We start from the raw sequence: 23,769 nt of genomic DNA, 5'->3' as shown, positions 1-23,769 counted from the left end.
GCGCAAAATATTACTGAATCATTACTAAAAGATGGAATAATTAGTCTGTTTGATATAACTTAGTTCATAAAGCTAGTTTGCTATCAGGATCAGTTGCATTCTCCTAAATAAAGTAATAGCATGAGATCAATTTAAAATCTGTTCACTAGAGCAAACTCTTCTGCAGATAACGTTAAAAGCACAAATTGCACGTACAAGAGCTGTGCACATCAAAAAGCCGTAAGATTGTAATCAAAAGTATACGTGAACCTCAGCACGCAATAGATAATTGCAAGAACTTGCTGCAAACAACACAGAACTAGTATTTCTGATGGTCTAACTTCTATAAATATTCTTAGATTTTGGTTTGCCTAAACTCTGCACACAATGAGTACCCACCTATTAAAGAACATGTTTTATTTGACCACAGATTATTTCATAGAGCGCAGTGCACTGAATTCACTAAGAAATCTTCTTCTAAGAAAGAGAAATTGCTGTTTTGCATACAAAAGGTACCAGATGTCTCTTTTAACAAACAGAAAGCAAGAGGCACATCCAAAATTAATAAAAGTTAAAAAAAAAATACTTACTTGATGTCACTTTAAAAAAAAAACCATACATGAACTAAGCTTAACACACCATAGCATATTCATCTTGTAGTGAGAATAACAAAGAGGATAATATGAAAGAAACAGTCAAAAGAAAGGTTCAATGAGTATGTTACAAAGCAGGTGGGACCTAAGGGCTTTAAAAGAGGTGAAAACTGTACAGGAGAGACTAGACAAGCTAGCGATGGCCAGCTATGGATAGAGATTAAACACTGTGTTCAAATATTTCAGCAGTGCTCCCAGCCCAAAATAGCATTAAGTCAGAAGATGCCTACACCACACTTTGTACTTACTACGTATTAGTTTTTCCAGATGTCACCTATACTCCATGACAATTGCTGAACAGTTTCACAGATTTTTAGGTGAAAGGAGCTTTTGACATGTTTAATCTAATCTCTTGTCAGAAAGCAAACCATTTCCCCAATAGCTGTAGACTGAAGCGAAAGGCTTCAGATCACCCATTTTAACCTTCAGTTGCATTCCACGAGCAAAGACGATGCCTGCCAACGTCCAACACTGCGGCAGCACCAAGTGACTGATCCAGCAAGACCCCCTGAAGGTGATCTCAGTGAGCACGTTGCATATGAAAGCAGAACAAAATCCCATAGTCATCACTCATCTGAGCTGGGGGAAACTCCTTCCTAAACCAAAGCCTATAGATTCGTATGAATGTAAATTCGTGCCACCAATCAATCACACAAGAGAGATCAAATGCTTTCTATAACCTGCAGGGCTGGAACATCCCTAGTGTTTAAAATGCTCTGGCTAAAGGCTGATGTTTTTGGAAAATTGGGAATGGCAACAGAAAGGTGACGGGGTGGGAGGGCAACCACTTGGGAAAACTGTACAGAACAGAATCCCTCCTGATCAATGCTACCAACTACCAAAGCCAAAGCAGTACATGTGATTATACTCTTCCAAACAAAAAGTTATAGTTGAACACAACTCAAAGCTTGATTTATGAACTCCAGATTTCACTGCTTTAACAGTCAAGTGGTTTTCAGTGTATTTTAATTTTTCTTTCCAGCCACCAGTACCTCCTGATACATCAGGCAGACTCAGACTCACAAATTACAAGGTCAGCAGGGCTCATCATTTTTTGTCCTGCTCAAACCAAAGTGCATTATCCTCCTTACACAAAGTCCAGGAATTCTAAAAGATGTTATCTATTAGAAAGCTAGTTAACACAAATTTAAAATGAATCTCTACCACCCTTACTGCTATAAACGCCATTTGGAACAAGCAAAGAGATTCCTCTCTATGTTCAGTCTAACAGTATCAACCAAAGACAGGTTTCCCCTCATTATTTCAAAATTAAGGCTAAAGCGTGACCACGTCAGCAGTTATTTGTTTTTCAGCTTTGATTCAAGAACCATAATCATTGCTGACTGCAAATGTGTGAAAGACGCTGCCAAGATGCTGGCAAAACTCGAGTGACAGAGGCTCAAGTATCCGACAGGCACCACACACAACACCCGCGTGAGGGCAGGGAGCACAGACTCCCGCTGACACCTTTCTGAAACTGTCTAAGCTATGAAAATTCAACTTCATTTAACGTGCGCTCATCAAAATGCATGTAACTAATACACCTGCTTGTCTCAATTCTGATGTGTTCCTTTGAATCACTCTTCCCCTGTGCCCGCTTCTTACATAAAGAAAATAAGATTATGGGCTTTTTCTTTCTGCAGTACATAAATCACTCTGGAAATGCTGAGCTGCAGTTATAATGTATCTGTACACATTGGTGTCCGCATCTAATTACTGTGTGACAATATGTACATTCCCTAAAATCAACTGTCCCCATCCTTACCCAGTCTTACCAGGAAGAATACCCAACAAAATACAAAATAAAAAATATTTTCATAAACACACATCAAATCAATAAACTCAGAATTAATAAGCCCATAGTAGCCAGCCTGACTTTTACAGAAAAACCGTACACACGTATTTAACTATATCAGGCTTGCATTAGAGATTTATTTATTAAAACAAAAAAGCGAAGTTATAATTAGCTGAAAATGATACAAAAACACTCCACACTGCAGAGTCAAAAGCAACAGTTGGGACTTATTCGGGGCTATTAATGAAAGTGTTGCTTTTTACTCAATTCATACCTCATGCAGTAACACAAAGCAAATGAAATTTATTTAATTTATTTTTTCATTGGCAATCTTATTTTCCTTCTCAATCGACTATTTAAAACCTTTCTGTAAAATTAAAGATTTTTATAAATGTAAATCACATCGTAAGAACAGTTTATACCTAACTGGCAGTGCAGAAAAAAAACATTAACCTTTCCTAAGTGATAAATGTGTTCAATTTTTTCAGTCTACCCCACTATATAAACATATACAATGTGTAATACGTGAATATACATATATAATTTTAGCTAATTATGGAATAGCAGAGTTATTGCATTCAGGCCAGAGATCCACCTAGTACCTTCCCTTTGGAAAAAAATGCCCAACAGCAGATACCAAGAGAAGGACCTAAGAAAAGGGACGCAAGAAAAGCACACCCTGAAACTTCCCCAGGAGCCGGGGGAAAGTTCAGCAGCATGCGGCTCAGCGACTTCCTCAATTTACAGCAGCAACCGATGCATTTTTCCTCTGCATAATTGTCACGTTGGCCTGTGAGCTTTTAGCACCTACAGCAACCTGTGTGAACGCCCAGACCCAAGCGTTCCCTACTCATCGCACGCGGTACAGTCTGCTTTTAACTCATCTGAGGTCGACAGTCACAGCTCTGCTCCATCCCTCCCGTTCTGCCGCAGGAGGCAGTGAGCAGTCACCTCCCACTCGCCCCCTCCTGCCACTCACTATTTTCTGGCCAATTTCACTGCTTTACATTCACCAAGTCTAGAAGCGAAGCCAATAAGAACCAGAACTTCATTCCCTTTATGAGACCACCATGAGAACTAGAAAAGGCTTTTAATAACCCAAAAATGAGAATAAAAGAACGGGAGCCCCTGCTTTCCACCAGATAAAGGCTGAACTTACTGCAATTGCCCCAAACTAACAGAATCTAACTAAAAATGTTTCCTTAACAGCACAGTCCAAGAACAAAACCTTAGACAAAGCACTGAACGCTGATCAGATCTCCCAATATGGGTGTGTGGAAATGGGCTTGATCCTGCAAAGTACTCGGTGCTCACAGACCAAAGCACTAGGTCATGTGCTTACATTTAAAGAATACGAATATTGCCTTCAAAGCCGGAGCAAGAGCCCATGCACTTTGCTCCATCAGAGTGGCAAGTCATTAGTAACATCAAACCCATCAGTCACGTATGAACATCACCCCCAAGCACCAAGGGAGCTGCAGGTCCTCTGCTGGGTCTCATCAGGACCAGCGCATTTGTCAAACGTTTCAGAACAAGACTTCTCAGTTTTTTTATAAGCCTGCTAAACTTAAAATACTATTTTAAACTAGTTCCACTTTTTTTTTTTTTTTTTTTTTTTTAAACAAAAATATCTTTACTAGGACTTCTAGGGACTTAAAGCTCTCAACCACAGTTTGCATAACCTGAGCTGTACCAATTACATACTCCCGGGTCCGGTCACGAGGCTTCACGTTTTATCAACTATATGTTTTAAAAGCATGACAGTGCTCTCAGAGGTACCCTGGGGCCGAATGGGTTAGAAGACTAGTTAGTAGCACAATTTCAACCAGCCAAAATGGCAAGACTACTCCGTGAGAGTCGTGATTTCAGGTTCTGAGCTCGTATCTTTAGCGAAGGGCAGGAGCGTAGTGCAGGGCTTTGAATGTGCCTCTCATTTTCCCAACCATCCCTTAGGAACAGTGCCATGTCAGACACTGGAAAGCGTGTCCAGTGCCGGAATTTTTTGTGCTTTTAAAGCATCATTTTGGAACATTTACAACTGACTATTCTTTTTCTTATTAAAATGTCTGTTGCCTTAAATGTCCATGAATATGGCACATTTGACTATAATCAAACTGCACACGTAAACACACAAAACTAGAAAATTACAAAACACATGAAGAATCTGATTTTTTTAAAAGCTGTAATTCTGTTTCTGTTGAATTTCTCTCTCAAATAAGTGTTTCTGTGCTCTGAAATAAGAAATTGTGAACACATTTGTACAGAATGATAAAATTAAAAGTTCAAAGAAGGAACACTCACAATGTGGCATTTGCAGCACAAACTTTTCTAAGCTAAGTTGTAATCCAAAGAAACTCTTTACTCCACCCAAAATTTGCTTTCTCTCTGTCTCAAAAGTCCCATTATTATTTTTAACATAAATGGTATGTTCTTCATCTTCTTTTATATAACTCTGGGATATATTAGTGAGCCAGCTAAGTACACAGAGATAAGACATAGTGTAAATAAAAGTAGATCATAATTCCCCACCCCCCCAAAAAAAACCCGGTGGGGGTAAGGGGGAGGGAAATCTGCAATTAAAACACTAAGCAGCTAAGATCCCGCTATGATTTTGATTCTAGACTTGAGACTCTTGGAATGTGCTAAGCCGTTCCACAAAGCTCATTTTTCTTACAGGAAGTGATCTAATATACGAAGTACTTTACAATTTTCAATCAACAGAAATACAGATATGAATGTATTAAGCCAATATCTATAAAGCAAGACATTAGGTCACTTCCTGACAACTAATATCTAAAATCGACATTTGTTACTGCACGAAAGCGTGCTTATAAAGTGTTAGTTGAAACAAGGGCTTTGTATTTTTACAGAGTGGGTACATTGGCTCTGTTACCTCCGTAATCACTGCTGATGCATAATCCCTTCCCTGCCACTCCCCTGCCCGTCACCCTCCAACATCCCTTCCCCACAGCTCCGCCGGGCTTCACTACAGTACTCTTAGCTAGAAAACAAGCCTTTTCTCCCTTTTTATTTTTATTGGCTGGTCCAGAAATCTTTCGGTGGTAACACCAAAACTTGGTTACATAGTCCAGCAGTCAATTTAAGAAGCATTTTGCATGGATTTTGGGTGGGGGAAGGAGAGCAGGAGTCCTTTTTGAGGGGAGGAAGAAACAGAAAAGGAAGGGGGCTGTTTGTTTTTTTGAAGCAGCTTGACAAAAACATCCTTCTCAAGAAAAAAAACAGGCCTCCATTAAAAGGGTGTCGGTGGGGGAGGAGAAGACAGACCTGGCAGTAATGGAAAGTCTGTTCCATAACAGGAGGCTCATAGTACATTAAATATTTATAATGAGCAAATGCGCTTGGTCTTTCTTGTACCAGCTCTGTGACCCCCACCCCAGTTTGACTGAACTGGGGAAACATTAACAGCACATATATTAAGCATAGCAAAACCTGGCAGGGTGTAAATGTTGCAAGAGAAGGCAGCTGGGCCAAACTCCAGGTAGATACCCACGAGCAGGAGAAGGGACGGGGAGGCTGGAAAGGCTGTCCCACAGCCCCGCCAGGCCACCATGCACCATCGGCTCCTCGGCTGGGCTCCTCTCGGCGCTCAGAGTCTCTCGCTGAACAATCCTAACCACAAAGCAAGCTGTAATCTAAAAAAATCAAGCCGCAACTTGCTTTAATGTTGAACCAAAACTGCCATGACTAAGAAATAAAGCCAATGTTGCTGAACTGGCTACGGCTGCCTTGTCTGTAACATGCATAAATGTAGGTTGATCATTATCATTTAAGCTGGAGTTTAAAATTTTTCCCTTCAGTTCTGGCTGTTTGTGAACTATATGCGGCACAAATATTGATGCCTGATTTTAAGTTAACAGAAATGCTCAGCTACTACGGGTCGGTCAATACAAACAACAGGTATTTTTCCAGTGGAGCAAAAACTAAACCAGTGTGAGGCTAAAGACACGACGGCGCACTGCTGCCTCTTACCATTATTCATCTGTCTTTGGTGGTTTGTTGAGCTATACAGCATTGATATTCAGCTCAGATAAGCATGTAGAGAGACAGCTATATACATTTAAAAATAAGTAACTTCAAAAAAAACTATAAAGACACTGCAAGGGAAAAACAAACCAAAGAAAATAGGCAGAAATCCAGTCCAACCAGGTATGAACCTGACTCAGTACAAACCACTTAAGCCTACAATAACTTTCTGAAGAAATAGGTGAGTCCTAACTCTCTTGATTGCAGAGTCAGCAATTTCCTGTCTATCAGAAATGACTTAACTGCCTAAGTAACTTTGTGCCTCTCCTACCCAAAGACCTTTCCCTGTACACACAGTCTTGCAGCATATTATAGGCAAGATTTCTGTGGTTCTCTGAGAGGCTCAGTGACTGCCAGTCACTAAATTACTCAATATATTGTAATATTTTTCTGCACCAGAATCATCGATAGTGGTCTATCAGCCCTGACAATGGAAATCTCACACTTGCTTAGAGATCTTTCCCCATAATTAGCAGTTTATCCAGAGAATTCAATTCCTAAATATGACAGGTACGCTATACATAAATTTTATTTAAAACAACTTTCAATCAGATTTACAAAATAGCTAGAAAAATAAAGGCTGTGCTTATGAATTGTGTAAGTTAGATGCAAATTCCAGATGGAACGGGATCCCCAGAGTTTAAAAATATCATCAATCCAGGAAGGAAGTTTAACTCCAGTGGATATTTCATCAACATAAACTCTGTTCAGGTCAAACTTTCTAAACAAAAAGCCACAGTAGCTCTACGCTCAACAATTTACTGCCAGAAGAAAAGCTGGAGTGTTGTTAAGTGGTTCCTCACTCTTCTGCTCATTCCCTCTAGTATGCACTAAAGTACATTAACGAAATGTTCAGTATAAATATTGTTTAAGTGATAATGTTCATTCTTCTGAGTATGTTCTGGCGACAAATACGAGCTTAAAATCATGATGGTCTTGTTTTTTGTCTTTTTAAATCACAGCATGCATCTTTCTCTGCCATCTGTTTAAAACTGATTTAATTAACTAGAAAAAGTCATATTTTGTTGTTTCATCCTATATCACATTCTGAAACCGACCAGGACAGCGCTTATTTCAGTCTTATTTCTAATCTAAGTTGCATTTTATTGCATTGGAACATGGACTTTGTGGACTTGAAAGTTTTTTTTCAATTGTTCTATCAAAAAGCATAAAATATACAGAATTCATTTCAAACATTTATGTTTTTAGTTCTATTTTTCTTTAGCCAAAGACACTAGTTAAAACTATCAGCCAAAGCATTATGCTTCAACTAAGTCTTTTAGCCTTTTATTCCTTTATATGCTCAATTTCATTACCGAATGAACAGCCAAGCTATAGATATTTATTTATAACCACAGAACACCTTAAATCAGAGTCAGAAGTGATGGATTTGTTTCCCTTATAGCTCTCATTCTTGACAATGCTGCACTCTGCAGCACCGCTAGATTTAATAACATCATTCAGAAAGCTAGAAACTACATTTAAGGTAACACGCACACCTTGCTTTTGATCTCGAGAGCGAAGCTGCCTTGAGCTGAACACCAGTCATTCCACAGTCATCAACCAAGTACCCATTCTGAGATTTGTTCCTCTTACTGAACATTTTGAAATAGTAATTTATTTTCTCTTCTCCAGCCTCTTCACATACCTATGGTTTCTGGCAGGTCCAAGAGCTCGTTGTGCTGCAAGTCAAGGTTGGTGATCTGCGTGCAGCTTCCAATCTCTTCTGGAAGATGTTCAAGCTGATTGTGCGCTACATCCAGCGTTATGAGGTTACACAACTCACCTAAAAGCACACAAGAAAACCAAAACATCAAGTTCTTTAATGTACAGCTCTAGACAATGACTTCCAAACAGAGATTAATAGAATCAGATCTGGGGATAATCTGAAAAAAAAGCTATTGCTACCATAAAATTATGTATATAAAATAAGGCATTACAGGAACATAATTTCATTGGTCAGATCTAAAACCCGATCAACAATTTTTAAAAACTCAGATAAAGCTTTTATAGATTCTCTGAAGAATTCTTACTTATTGATTGATTTTCTTCTGACAGTTCAAGCTGTGGAATAAGAGTACAAAACACACTTGTTTAGGCTGACCAGAAGTTTAAAATATCATGGAGTGGACTGTATTGAATTTTGAGAAATTAAGATCTGTTTTTATACCATGAATCACTTTCAGGCACAAAATCAACAATTAAGAGACATCAAAATTATATGGCTGACAACGTACATAATCCACCCAAAGTCCTGAGCACCATTTTTAATCATTTTTAGTCATCACAAAAAAGGCAACATATGATAAGTAAACTGAAAACGTATTTACGCAGATTATTATCTTTTATATATGCAAGCAGAGCTAAAGCAAATAAAAGTTTGAAATAAAAGGCTTATCTGTTAAGCCTTAAAAAAGATTGAACTTGCTTAGTTTAGAGCTACTTTACACTGAGCTGCTTCATGCCTGACATTTACACATTAATTTAAAAGTACAGGTAGGCACAACTCTCTATCTACAGTAGTTTCACCTGTTTTAATGACAAACATACTATGTTCTGAGCAATAGCTTGTTGGGTTTAAAAAAAAAAAAGCATGCATTCATATCTTTTTTGCATCCAATGGAGGTGAAATTAATGCAAATTATTTGAACAGCTTCAACCCTATCCAGTAAAGATGAGGTCACTGTATTTGTGTATAAGAGCATGACTCAGTGAGTAACAAATTTGGAAGAGTAGCAAATTCCTTTTGAGGGGTGAATGTCTATTTTTAAGCTTCAGTGTTGTATCTTTGACACAATCCTTTAAGGATTTTCCCACAGGCCTGCAGGACAAGCTTGGGCAAGTTCTGACGTGTAGACTGTCTACCCGTTAGGTCAGAAGAAAACCACAAATAATGGTGATTTTAATATATTGCAAAATATTTATGAATTCAGACTCTCTATTAAGTTGCAGGTGTCATGTAGCCCCAACATTTACTATGTATCACAAAACAGTTGGGAAAAGCCAGCAAAAAACAAACAAAAAAAAAAAAAAAAAAGCCCCAGCAGCTTCATTTCTCCTTTTTTCTTAGATAGTTAACATATAACTGATCTTATTTCCTGCATTTATTAACCCAAATTGGGATGTTTTTCTAGAAACTAGGCAGATGGAAATGTAAAGGTGGTTCTTAAGCAGCTCATCCACGACTGTGTGTGTGCCCCCTCTCGAGTCAGCATTCAAGTGTATTCCAGGCAACCAGAGTCAATAGTCAAACATGCAGTATCCAGCACTGCACAAACCACACGTTTTAATGCCATTAATATGCAGAAGAAAGGAAATTTAAGCAAAAATTGAGCAAGAGTTAATGTTCTGTGGTAGGAGTGTCTTTTTGTTGTTCACGAAAACAACTGGGCTAAGCGTAGAAAGCAATAGAAGGAGGAAGAAAAGCTTGAGGAAGACTTCAAAATCCCTCCCTCTAAACAAACCAACCAAAAAAAGAACGCCACAAATCTTTACTTAGATAACTCAAGAACCTTCCTACACTTTGGGGCAGTAGTTTTCACTTTGTGATTGCTGTTTTCATTTGTTTTCACTTCAGACCCAAACCAATGATGTCAAATGTGAAATGTGGCATAAATTTCATTTCATCACACCGATTTCTCATTTACTTGACTCTTCCCACTCTACATCTGCTGAAGTCGAAGAAAGACTTGGGTTTTTGCAGCAACATTTGCTGCACTTCATTTTTGCACCTGCTGAAAACTTTGACAGCAGCAAGCTACATGTTTGAAACAAACATCTCACCAGCTAATTCTGCAGTGGGAAAAAATAAAAGAGGTGCCCATGTTTATTTAGCCAATTAAGGGCAAGCTAACACTTTCGTTTAATTTGGATAGCCGTACTTAATACTGTTATATTAAAGATGCAGGCATTATTTTTAAAAAGCGACACTGGTAAACAATTAACAAAAATTTGGAATGTTAAAACAGATTGAGGGCTGCCCAACAAATTTTAGACTTAAGAGCAGAAATCAAGCAAAAATTAAAGCCCAGTGACTTAGGGAAAGCAATTTCAAGAGATAATATTCAGCTTTTAGTTCACATTGCTCAGTAACAGATCTTGTTCTTGGATGTAGTAATACTTATGGTTTGACAGCATCTCACCAAAATGTTCTTTTTTTCCCCCCCCTAAGGGCAGAAGGAGACGGGAGGTGAAGTGCTGTTGGCACTGAAATTCTTTCAATACTTTAACTTGGATTGTTGAGACACAACACAGAGAGTGTGCAAGTCAACAAAAAGCACTCAAGGTACATTTCCCCTGTTATTCTCCATGATGTATGGAAAAAATTCTTACATCCAATATGCTTAACAAGGTGAAAAATGTTTAGGTGATGCAGTAGAGGCTCATCTTCACATGCAAAGGCACAGAGAGAACCAGCACTGGGTGGGAGAACCGGGCTGTCCCAGGAAAGCCATCAGCCCCATGGCCAGTGTGAGCCCCATCACTGTGTAAACGGAAAGGCTCGACACAGCACCTTGAAGACTGAGGGCTGTTACTGCATACGGGCCTTGAATACCTACTCTGAGGTGCAAAGGAGAGCAATTTGGGACACTAAGAGTTGCTATGGGATCTTAAGGAAGGGGAAAAGGGAGGAATCAATGTGGTTTAGGAAGGACAAGTGTGGGAAAATAGAGGGATAAGTAAATAGAAAGGTCCAGCCCTTTACAAACCAATGCTGGTCGTGCCCTGTGCCCGATCAGCACCATCTGCCCTGTCTTCTCCTTAAACTCTTATTTCCCGGGGTGAGGGGCTCTCTGTTCTGAGTGCATAGAGATCTGAGTACCAGCAACACTGCCGTTAACGTGACCAACACTACTGAAAACGTCCCGGTACCTGGGACCAGAACCACTCTGCCACCAGGCCACCAGCTAAAGAACAGGGACAGCTCTTTCACCGGCCGAGTGACAGCAGTGATTTACCCCGTGAATGGACGCACTGTGCACTGCACTGCTGCACAACAGCAGCTCTTTCAAAAAGTATGCCAGGATAAACACATGGCACAAACAATTGATACAACAAATAATGATCTGCAAGAACAAAGAGGCCAAACGTAAGGCCATCTGCACAATGCTGTTCTTAGGAGCAGATGTAAAGCCAGCTTGTTTCAGTGACGGAAAGTGTCCTTCTCATTGTCTGAACAGTGGCTACTGTACTGAAGAAAATGCTTCTCAAAGAAAGTGAAAATAAGTTTCAGCAAGATACACTGAAGTCTGGCATTTCAGCTGGGCCAGGGTAAGAAGTATATGTCGAAATCAAAAATAAAGTTTTCCTAAAAGAAAGATTTGCTCAAGTACAAAGAGAAAAATCAGCTAACGAGCGAGGAGCTCATGATCTTACTCACATTAAAAGAATCAACATTTGCTCACTTCTGGCATACTACATAAACTTTGCTGACACACATTTGTATTTTAATCAATTTAACAGAAATATGCCAGCTAGAAACGTGCTACAGCTCGAAATCAGCCTTACCCAGAAAGCAGTTTCCTAAGGAAAAACCCATTCCAGTTCACCATGTGGACAACTCCAGCATCGCTTCACCAAAGGACTGTTCAAACACCCAAAAACACCGGAGCAAGGCAAGCACTACTGCAGGGAAACGCTCATCACAGGTAAAATGAACTAACTCTTTTTGCCACAAGTAACATCCAAAAGAGGCAAATCTTTAGCTCACAGTAGTGAATAAAGGATTCTCTATGGACTACTTGCAATTGCATTGAAGGGACAAGCATCCTCAGGACAATTGAAAAATAAACTAGAAAAGTGCTGGGGTTTGAGGTCAGTTGGGTGGGGGTTTTTGGTGGAGTGGGTTGCTTTTTTTTTTTTTAATACTACATTACACTGTAATTGCAAAGAAAAAAAGAAAGCAATTGAAGCTCAAGGTCTGCCAATAAAGCAGACAGAAATGGCATGTACTAGCTGGCTTGACAATAACGGATTTTAAAGTAGAAGTAATGCCCCACATCCCCACATGAAATACATAAAATAACCTTCACAAAAGTTAGTTACACCCTATTATGTAGTTTTAAAAAACTTGTATTTTAAAAGGTTCTACAAGATAAAAATTTCAGACGATCCACACACATTTTTCAGATAAAATAGTTTGTGAAGACTCCCAACCACCTTCCAGTCAAAAACATTAGTAAAAAATACAGCTGAGTATACAGCTCAACAATCCTTAAAAAAGGTGAGGTGAGCAATCACCTCACTGTTGTTCTCATATGCACGGAGACTAAATGTTATAGTATGACAAAGCTAAATATACCTGCTGAAAAAAACCCCAGCATTATGAAATGACTAATGTTTTCTGCATAATGAGGCAGAATTATAGTCCCATTACATGGCCAACCTTGAAAGCCTGTTATGACAAGAGGCCCAAGTTACATGCCCTGACTTACATAACTCTGAAAATTCTTCTTGGCTATTTAAAAAACAAAATACGACTTCATTTAAAAAATATAAAAGTACACACAAATTAACGGTCATATAGGGAGAGAGTATAGGTCAATAGCAAAGAGGCTTCAGTGTCTCCTATCACTAATTCACACAGTGGGCAACACTCTTGGATGGCAAACACAATTTGTAATACAGCCTGTTTTCCACTGGATTAACTCCGTGCCTGCCCAGGCTTAAGCAGATTGAAAATTATGAAATCCTTCACAACATGATAAATCCTGGGCCAGATGACACAGCAAGAGGATCAAGACTCTTATGGAAAGTACAAGGAAGAGGAGAATGCAAATATTAGTGGGACTTCAGGCTGGCGTGTCACAACACTGGTTGTAAACTAATTTCTTAAGAATAATTATCCCAAATCAGCAATGCTGGCAACAAGTTACAAATAGTTCCCATAACTTTGGTAGCTATTCATGTCTCACTAGCTTTTCTGCTGGCAAAAGAAAAAAAAAAAAAAAAGGGGCAAAAGAATTTTTAGTCTGTCTATAAAACTCTTCGGGATAAGTGTCCTGATTTTAGGAAATAAAACACTTTTACAGTTTCAGAAACTTTTCCCTCTCTATGAGATTTGAGAATATGACTGTAACAGACAGCCCAAACTCGTTGCTGTGCATTACCAACCGCCCAAGAGAACAGTTAAGCAGTTAGAGCTATTTTGAATTATTACTGCACAACTAGAACTTACACAGAAGAGTTACCAAGTAGAAAGAATGCAATTTTAATATGGTAACAAGTGACTTATGTACCAAAGTTAAAATATTCATACAAGAAACAAATAAGCACAGTTAAATATTTAGAATTTGCAGAATGTGCAACAGGATTTAGTTATGGGAACCACTCAAAACCACAAGCTAAGCTCAACTGAAAAGAAAGACTCAAAATCTGGTCTTAAACAAGCTTCGACAAGACACAACAGCAAAACACATTTTATTTATTGTTTATAACTGAAAGTAACAAATATAAATAAAATTAAAAACGTGTTCAAACAGCATTTTAAACGTGAAACATGTAAGAGAAACAATCTTAGCAAGGGCTCAAGGCAGGATTTGAGCTGGGCAGTAGAATAAACCAACAGGAACCTCATGAAGTGCCAAGACAAAGGCGAATTCTTGCACCTGGCACGGAATAGCCCGTAAAGCGGTACGGCCTCGCACCAGCCGGTGGGGAAACAGCTCTGCAGGGAAGGACCAGGGGATCCTGGTGAAGCTGACTGTGGGGTCACATCTTGGATCCTGTCCATTTTGAGCAAGGAACAAGTGTGCTCACTCTCAAATAATAAAGGCTAACCACCTACCGGGCTGCACGAGCAAGGGTAGTCTGAGGGAAGTGATTATTTCGCTCTGTTCAGCACTTCTGGAAGCATTTAAACAGTTAAAATAGTTGCAGCGTTGATATTTTAAAAAAAAAAAAAAAAAAAAAAAAAAAGCTGGACTTCTAACAAGCTGTCAGTATTTACTGGAATTACACTTGGGGCATCATCCCAATAAGCTCTGCGAGTAGATCAAAAAGGCAGGACTACTTAATCATTATCCTAAAGCCGGTCTGAAGAAAATGTAATCAGGAGGAATTTGACTAGCTGACAAGACAAAACTGCGTCCCCACAAGAGCTTTCACAGGAATCAGGACCCAGACACCAAAGCTGAAGCCGGCCAAAATCCAGTTCTTCACTCTTCCTGCAGCCCAATAAAGCAACCAAAGAACTGGATCAAACAGGCAGTCATTTTCTCTGACTTCTAGGGAGCAGCACACACGTATCAGTGCCTATATTTATTCCACTTCTGTTCACAACTTCATGCTTTTATCACATTAGAAAGCAAAAATATAAAAATATTCTCAACCACTGTGTTTGCAGACATTAGCATGCCAGCTAAGCCCAGGAACACAACTTGGTTTCCTTCACACTGCTGAAACAGAAGAAGGGGTTCTTAGATACAAATAATGTAAAGAAGTATTTCTCTATATTGTCAGGTCTACTAAAAAAAAAAAAAAAAAAGGGGAAATGAAATTCAGAACATCACTGAAAAGCTTTGCAACTAACAAGTCATTTAATAAGGAGGCACTATATTCAGCACAGAGCGAGTTGACATGAAGTGATGCAGCTGCACACATCTGGTTTGCTGTCTATGCTACAGAAAACCAAACAGGTGCAAGTGTTATGAAAAAGAGTTTCAAAGTAGTGAAGAAACCACAAATGATCTAAATATTGGGTAGATGGGGGAAGGGAAGAACAGAAGAGAGTCTCAGAGACATTCCAAGTCTGGTGTAGGCAGATTCCCTGAATTACAATCTAAAAATATTTCCCTTGCAGAACAGCCCTGACCAGATTCTCCATAGAATAAGAGTTACATTCACGGACAGAAAACACAATATTTGGAGTCTTAAGAAACTTGCAGAAACTATGCAAATGTAATTTCAACCACGTTAACAATATTATTTTCATTTGAGCTGTGCGTGTTCAGAAGACAAAAAAATCCCAAACTGGTATAAGATGCAACCTTGTCTTTGCAAAGAAAATATTATCAATTTGATTGTGCAAAACAATTCCTTCAACACAACACAGAGGAATGCAATAAAACTCCCAACACAAGAAATGCAGAAGGCTTGCTAAAGTAACAGCCTGCAAATTGAAGCATTTGCTTGGCCTCATCCCAAGACAGTTCCTCTGGTTTTCATCCTTCTCGTGCTGACCGTCTGACTCACCAAAGCGTTCACATTCTTCCATTCTAATCTTCAACTTTTTGATCTCAGTGGAATGGACAATTTACCAGATATGGCGATGAAGCTGGAGTCCACCTTGTGAACTCATTTCCACAATCATCCCTCCAGATTGCGTTTTGGCAAAGCTTCCACATGGAAATCTTTCCCTTAAGGTTTTATTTCATGGATGATTCAACAGCCAAGTGAACAGGTAAATTCTGCTTTTGCACTCAGTATTTATATATATTCAACATCTGCATAACAGTGACCTTTTGGTCAAGAACAACGTTCAAAGCAAACTTGTGGACCTTGCTGTGGATGTGAAGCATTTATAGGAGTTTAAAGGAAAAAAAAATGGTCAAGCCCTTGGAAGAGGAGTCTACTGAGAATTAGCAAAGCGACAAGCTGCACCAGGCTTCGGAAACCCCTGATATGAAAATAGCTGGATCTGGGAAAGGAGTCAGGTCAAGCCTCATGTATACATTTACCCTGGGTTTATGCAGACTTTGCTTAGGGCTACAGTCAGCAACAAGATACTGGGAAAGATGCACTCTGAAAATTTATCAGTGGACGTAAAGTACCTTTGCCATAAAGAAACTTGCATCAATGAATTCTCACAACTATACACAAAAATATAACAAAAAATTGCTTCAGGAAGGTGAGGCTGTGCTGATGCTACCAGGGCTCCAATAAGCTACACAGGGTTTTGCGGAACAAGACGCGGAAATCAGGGGGGAAAAGGAAGAAAAAGAGATTCTGAAAATATAATCTGATGCATTTTCATTAGCTCTCTGCAGACAGTAATCCCTCCCTTCTTCAAACCACTTGCAGCGCGCTTCACGTGCTTTTACACAACCGGAGCAGTCCTACCTGTGAGGTTTCCCGAGTGAGCTGCAGTGAGCCACACTGATTGAACAGCTCAGTGTGGGCAAAAGCAGCCCTCCTGCTCTCCCTGTTCCAGTTCGTGCTCTCCCACTCCTCCTCCTACACCAGTTCCACTCTTATCTGAAACTTCACCGATTTCAACTAATTAAAGTAACAGGCAACAAAAGCAGCAAAGCCGTGAATATTATTCTGTTAGTTTAGCGAGATAAATCAGCTCACCCAGGAACGGCTCGGATGAAGGAGGCAGAAGGACTGAGGAGCTGGGAAGCTGTGAGGAGGGGAGCGGATACTGCCTCTTTCAGCATCATGAAGCTGTTACACATCAGCACAGCCATTTCACAAAAACTCCCCCTAACTCAGCTACTCTTGAGCAGAGCTTTTGGCTAAATATGCCAAAAAATGGACTAAAAAAACCCACCTCAGAATATGTTTTCACCTAAAGGGATTTTTAAGTATTTTTAGATGTTATTGAAACAAATCTATTTATGTTTGAAAATGCAATAATGCATATCAAGACCTCAACTTACTGTGCAGTCTATTAAAATAATTTCAATTGCATTAAAACTGTAGAAGCACTACATATGTTGCTGGAAAAGTGCTAAGAGAAGTCCAACAAGTGACTAGTAGCAATGACTTGCTAGGTGCCTAGAGCCTGAATTTGCCGAGTTACTAAAAGACCATCTTCCAAAACACAGCTAATATTTCCTTCAGTTATTGGTTTACTGAGTTCAGTTGAGTAAACTACTGTTCAAAATTAAGAAGCTTTCTGAATATTGAAGAGACAGGATGCAAGGCAATGAGAGGTACTGCATTCTGGAGGAAAAAAAAAGACCAGAAACACACATATCTGTTTACTAACTAGAGATAATAACACTTCCTCTTTCTCACTAAAACGCTTGTATTAAATGCAAAGCAACTTCTCCCCCAGTGCAGTCACCTCATCTGAGTTTGTGTTGTTTATCTACTAAAGACAGTCTAACGCCCAAAATAGAACCAAACTTTAGATTACGCCCCAGTAGCTCAGCGCTGGTAGGTTCACCTCTTCTGGCTTTTCCTCCAGACAATACACACTGTGTCAGGTCAGTTGTCTTAGAGCAGTTTCCAGGACCACTTAAAATCTGATCAACAATGTCTTTTGCAAACAACGTTTTGTTAAATGTTTTATCTTCACTCAGGCTTTTAAGAAATGTTTTAGAGTTAATTTCGGGTTTCCCTAAAAGAAATCTGTTTCTAACAGGTATTAATGCTGTAAGCTTGCACAACGAGCAGCAGATGTTCTAGATAAGCATTTCTAGAAACTTATGCTGAAAATCACATGAGTATAGCTTCTACATGGCATCCAGCAAACAAGGAACACTACCGTAGGACTGAAGACTATCAATTCCAAATGTTAAGATAAGAGAAATAACAAGAGGAGATTCTGACAACCTCACAGTCATCTAAACACTACACAGACCAACAGAATTTGCAGGAAACATTAACAAAAGGCATGAAAGTAAAAGGCATGAAAACAGAGACAAATAAATAGTTATTTGAAACAAATATCAGTAAAATATTAAATTAGTTTGGCATAAAGAGTTAACAGTTTTCTAAAAAAATATGGAAGATCTAGTTTATTCAGCCTAGTCAACCTACATTCCATGAAAACATCTGATGTAGATGCACACAGAAAATAACTAGGAGACTCGGGTGTCTAGTAGAAGATGTCAAGATACCTGAGGAATCCACTACAACTTGCTACGGACGTAACAGGACCGAAAGTAAAATACCAGCTTGGATGAAGGTTACATCTCCAAGACTCCAAAGAATCTGCCTCAAGACCAATCTCGCACAGTGTCTTCAGCAATGACTTAGTCAGAAAGCAAAGGTCTTCTAGCAAGCTAGAGGCGTTGGAAGAAACAGGTAACTAAAAATAATGGGAACCGTATGAAATTTAGTAGTGTAAAAAAAGAGTACGTTTCTACCAGGATCTCAGTGTTGACCTGTGGCAGAGAGGGCGAGCAGAGAAGGCAAAGAGTGCAGGTGTCTCAGGTGGTCAGAAGAGCCTTTGTGTGATAAGTCTAACACAGTTACAATACGATCCAGATGCATGGACAGAGCTCTCTCCAGTACAAAGAGGGAAACTCTCACCTGGAACAGTATATTCAAACTAATCAGGCATGCTCAACGTTCAAAACATAAGACTATACAGAAAACGGATAGTGAGGTGACGGAATGGAAATTTTAAAAAGGACAAAAAATTGTGGTCTGCGTAACAGCTGGGAGAAGATATAACGGCTGTCAGCACATACAGTGGGAGAGCAAATGTAAGCAACAGAGGGAAACTGCTGCATCCAGGAACAGTGAGACATCACTGGCACAAAAATCGATTAGATGTAGGTATACTGGGTGTTGAAAGAAAGGTCTCAAATATCAGAGCACTTAAGACTCCAGGACCTACTCTCAATTGCTTTCAATGACAGCAGAAGGAAAATAAACTTTATTTTGTAAGGCTGAAGACCAAAGACTCCTAGAAAAGTAATTAAATGGGATGATTTCTTACAAATCAGGTGAGCTGTTATTTTAAAGCAGCAAGGTCCTAGAGTTGAAAGCCTTTTATAATTATATAGAACTGATATTTTGTGTTCAGCGATAGTGAAAGCCAGGTCAAGTCTCTAGCACCAGGTTAAGACTTTAATTCCATCACACTCAATGCTGGCTCTTTGAGGGAACAGGAGCAACATCCCATCTTTCAAGGTGAAGTCTGGGGTTTTAATTTTTTTTTTTTTTTTTTTTTTTTTGGTCCAGGGCAACCTTTTGTAGCACATCTACCTCCAGAAGACAAAGTGAAGAAAGCCTAGGGTTCTTTGCATTGTTGCGTGCCAGATTAGCAACACGAACACAGTGTCACTAATTGCTGCAGGACTCTTCCTTGTTGGACAAGTCTGTGGCTTAAATAAGCTTTGAATTTTTAAAAATATGAACAAGCACACTATCTTACCATCAGATATGTGAGCCTTAGGCCTTAGAACAATGGAGTATTTTTAAAAAGAATTTGAAATGCTCCGCATGATATTGCTTTATAAAAGATAATGGCCTCATTTTACTTCCTGCTTTGCAGTAACAAAAATTTCTGTGTTATTTAAAAGCTGATAATATAAGAGCTTTTGCCTGTATATAGTATTTGGAACTGTATTATAAACATACAAAGGATTGCTATCATTGGGACTTAAAAGGCAAGGCTTTTTTAAAGTGCACGTGTAAAATGTAGATAAATAACAAGTGTTTAAAGAAACAGAAATTCCATCGGAAAGTAAGAAATACATTTCTCAGCAGTTTCATTTTTCAGCTGTGTTTCCAACTCAAACATTTCATCTTTGTAGAACAAAGATACATGAAAGAGGGTGAGTAGAAATCAATTACAAAAGTGAAACTATCTTGTATGTTTTTACTGTTTGAGGAAAAAGGTTTTTCAAACGCCTGTTCTGTATGTCTTGGCAGTTCAAATTATTTGTGTTACTTAGAAATCCTTTAATTACTTTATTTTTCAACTGATTCAAATGCTGGCAACCTAGCCAGAGAAATTTACTTTGAATAAAAAGGAATGCTGTTCAACAGAGCGATTTCCCTTCGAAATTCTTCAGAAGGGTGACAGTCATCTTGCATTTGTGCTTCTAAAATGCCTTCCACGACTGGGTACTGACCCGTAATAAGGCACATGGGCATTATCACAATACAAATAAAGGCAGGACTAACTGCTGGATACAAAGACAGAAGTAAAGTAGTTAATGGTCTCAAGCCAGGGTTTGATATAGAACTGAGAACACTGCCTGTATGTGTATCAAGAATAAAAACATACAAAAGAAAGAAGCAAGTCACATCTATTCCTTCATGACACATATCTACTAAATGTGTAACAGTTTCATGGAGAAATTCTCTCTTTCAAGACTACTGTGAACAAACACATACAGAAATTACATGCTTTAGACTTAACCATAAGCATTCAACAAACAAAACAGTTAAGAAACAAAGAGGTTCCAGCAGCAACAATAATGTCTGTAGTATCAAACACACCTACAAAAAGTTTCTAAACGGCAACATCAAACACCGGAATGCAACCTCTTACAGAAGTTTTTTTTCTTCACACACTAGTATTAATTTAAATTTATGCAGTACTATCCCCAGTTGAACCTTAGAAGCTGACTCTTTGCTAGATTGCATTTAATAACCCAGCCACAGACAGACCCAGGTAAAGTACTGACAATTGTGTAATAACAGTTCAACCAGCTAAATCTGCCACAGTTTCTTCAATGTACGTACAAACATGTGGTATGTTGGGTTTGGTTGGGTTTTTTTGGTTTTGTTTTTGGTTGTTTTTTTTTTTCTTTTGCAAACAGCAGCCCCATGGTTTCCAGCATGATTCCTTGATTAGTAAAAGATTCAAAGAGGCTGATGGATTGAAACAGAAGTGTCAAAATAGGTCAAAATTATAATTCTTTAGTTCTCCCAAGGGAAATTCCCAGGATTGCTGAGATGCTCGTGCCAACTCAAGAATCATGTTGATCAGAGAACATACCACATTAACCATTTAATTTTTGCCAGGCAAAAGCGTGTTTCTGTGGCTACAGTAGAATCCATTCCAATAGCTGCTACAGGGAGCCAAAGGCTCAGAGCAGGAGCCGACAGTCTCACTGCATTGCTTCTCTCCTGTTATCAAGCACAAGACATCGCTGGTAACATGATTAGCAGTTTTAGACGTGCCCAGGAGTTCCTGCCCTCAAGAACACGTTATCTTACATATCTTTCATATCGAGGTGCAAGAGGAAGAGGCAAACGCTGCTGGTTTGAAAAAGACCCATTAGGGATCCAAATGAGCATTCCCCAAGCTTTGCAAAACCAGTAAGCATGGGGCCAGCTTCAGTAACACTTCACATACTTGTGCCCTGGCTTTGGTTAACAGGAAAAAGTCCCACATCAGCTTTTAAAAACAGGGCACAGGAATTATTACTCACAGAGTTACAAGGGCTTTTACAAGTTTTTTCCACACTTGAAAAAAGTCAAAGCCTGCATGAAGTTTACGTTCCCCCTCCCCCTAAAGGGACTAAACTATGTTTGCATTTTAAAAACTGGTGATACACAGCGAAAAAAAAAAAAACCACTGATGATAGGATCTCCCTTTTATGAGGCATGTACGTTGTTCAAATATCGCTTGAGAACAGTGTGATAAAGAGATCTTTTCCATGAAGCAGAACCTACTAGGCACAACTTAGGAGTTCTTGATGTTCAGCTATTCCAGCACAGTTTTTGTAATAAACTATTCAAATTAATAACCCACTTTCATACTATTTCACCACCTTTCAAAGTTTTGCAACAATGTTTGGAAAGACAAATACTATTCATTAAAAAGTCACAAGAATCAGCCACGCATACATCATTTGGTCACTTTATAAGAGTCCATGCATTAATAGATTCATGACTTATAAAAGGTAGAGGCTTTCGTGAATCATTAACCTGCATTATTAACTGTTACAGCATCCAACAGCTTGCTCACGGTAATAGCATGTAGCTACCTATTCTACCTTGTATTACCATGGTCACACCCCTCTGTAACATGCCCATAATGTGTTTCTAACTTGCAACAGTTCATAAATGATTTATAAAGAAATCTTAAAATGAAATATGCCCCTGTATCTTTTTCTTTTTTCCCCTAAACCATCTGGGCTCTGAAGACACAATATGTGAAAGCACAAGGCAAAGATGAAAACAAGATATATCCAATTTTAAGGTGATAAATGAAGAAAAAGGGCATTTGTTGTTTTTTTGAAAAAAACACATATGTATCTCCAAGGTATTGATTACTCTCAATATAAGCTAACATTGCAACAGTAAGATCCAGAGCATAATTTTATGTCATTTTAAATGAAGAAGGGCACCTGGAGAAGTGGCAGTTTATGTATACTTAACAGAATCGCAAAACGAACATAAGCACAGAATTAACCTTTCAATCAGTGTAATCGCTTACCAATTTCAGCAGGTAGTTGCTTGATTTTGTTCTCTCGTATGCTAAGCATGGTGAGCTTTGACAAGTTTTTGATATCCTTTTCCACAGTAGTTATACGATTAAAGCGTAGGTAAAGAGTGGCGAGAGAGCTTAGCCTATACACCACCGAAGGGATTTCTCTAAGTTTGTTATGCCGCAGGTCAAGCATGCGCAGTTTCTTCAAGTTATCAAGAGAGTCAGGCAAACTGGTAAGAGAGTTTTCACTCAGGGCCAGTGTCATCAGGTTCACAAGACAACCCACCTCTGCCGGTAGGGACTGCAGTTTGTTACTGTATAAATAAAGTTCTGTTAACTGCGTTAGCTCTTTGATAGCTGATGGAAGCATGTGTATAGACCTCTTGGACAAGTCCAAGCGCATTGAATTCTCTTCCCGGCATTTATTTAGCTCTTTGATCACTTCAGCATTGCTGGATTTTTTGCGGGTACCTGTGGCTGGATTAGGTCTTTTTATCGTATTGTCCACTGAAAAAGCTACTCCAGGCTGCGTGCTACTGGAGTCCTTCTTTCCATCTTTGGCATCTTTCCCTTTGGTCTTAGGCTCTTTTTCTTTGCTCTCTTTCCCAAATCCTCCAGAGGCTTTGGCCTCCTTCTCCCTTTCTTTTGACGATGGGACTTTTGGATCCTTCTCTTTACAGTCCTTTTCTTTTCCTAGATTACTACTCATGGTGACTCAGTGTTTAGCAAGCACCACATGAAATCCGTTTCTGAAGTTCACAAGAACAATTCACTGCTGAGGCGACAAGGATCCTTAAAACACGCAAGCGTTGAACCAAGGGAGAAGCTTCGGAGGTGTGATACCCATTTGCTACATATTGGTTCTGAAGGCACTCTTTCCTAATCCTGGTATCAGGAGATTCAGCTCTAGAGATTAGAAGGTCAAATGCTCCGTAGTGGTAGCTCTGTAACAGAGAGAAGAGAAGCCAAAGTTAGTAAGTATAAAAATTAACTTCCAGTTAAATGTTGAATATTTCTACATCAAGCCTGGGCTCATTAACTCAGGTTAATGATTTGTCCTTCTCTTCAAACGTCAATGAAAAACTCGGTGTTAAACCAAAAATACTACACCTATTGCTCAGAAGACCCACTGTGGTAGAAGAGCTATACTAACTAATATATATGAGGAAAGAAAAACTACAGTTCTTAAACATAATACTGCCTTCAGTGCTACATTTCAGTCACCATCT

General features: G+C 39.0%; 1 protein-coding gene across 2 annotated transcripts in view; it reads right to left on the bottom strand.

The window, feature by feature from the left end:
- Positions 1-23,249, bottom strand: part of SHOC2 (SHOC2 leucine rich repeat scaffold protein) — a 39,010-nt gene extending 15,761 nt beyond the window's left edge. Inside the window, exons 1-2 of one of the 2 annotated variants that reach the window (XM_074159030.1) lie at positions 22,547-23,249; positions 8,120-8,257 (exon numbers count right to left, since the gene is read on the bottom strand). In XM_074159030.1, coding sequence (XP_074015131.1) covers positions 8,120-8,257; positions 22,547-23,249 — 841 coding nt within the window. The remainder of the gene's footprint in view (positions 1-8,119; positions 8,258-22,546) is intronic. The other variant, XM_074159031.1, reaches the window with a different exon arrangement.
- Positions 23,250-23,769: the final 520 nt, after the last annotated feature.

Source organism: Numenius arquata, chromosome 15 (assembly GCF_964106895.1).
Source record: "Numenius arquata chromosome 15, bNumArq3.hap1.1, whole genome shotgun sequence".
NCBI classification, from domain to species: domain Eukaryota; kingdom Metazoa; phylum Chordata; class Aves; order Charadriiformes; family Scolopacidae; genus Numenius; species Numenius arquata.
The sequence above is the reverse complement of the archived record's forward strand: the minus strand, read 5'-3'. Positions and strand labels throughout refer to the sequence as shown.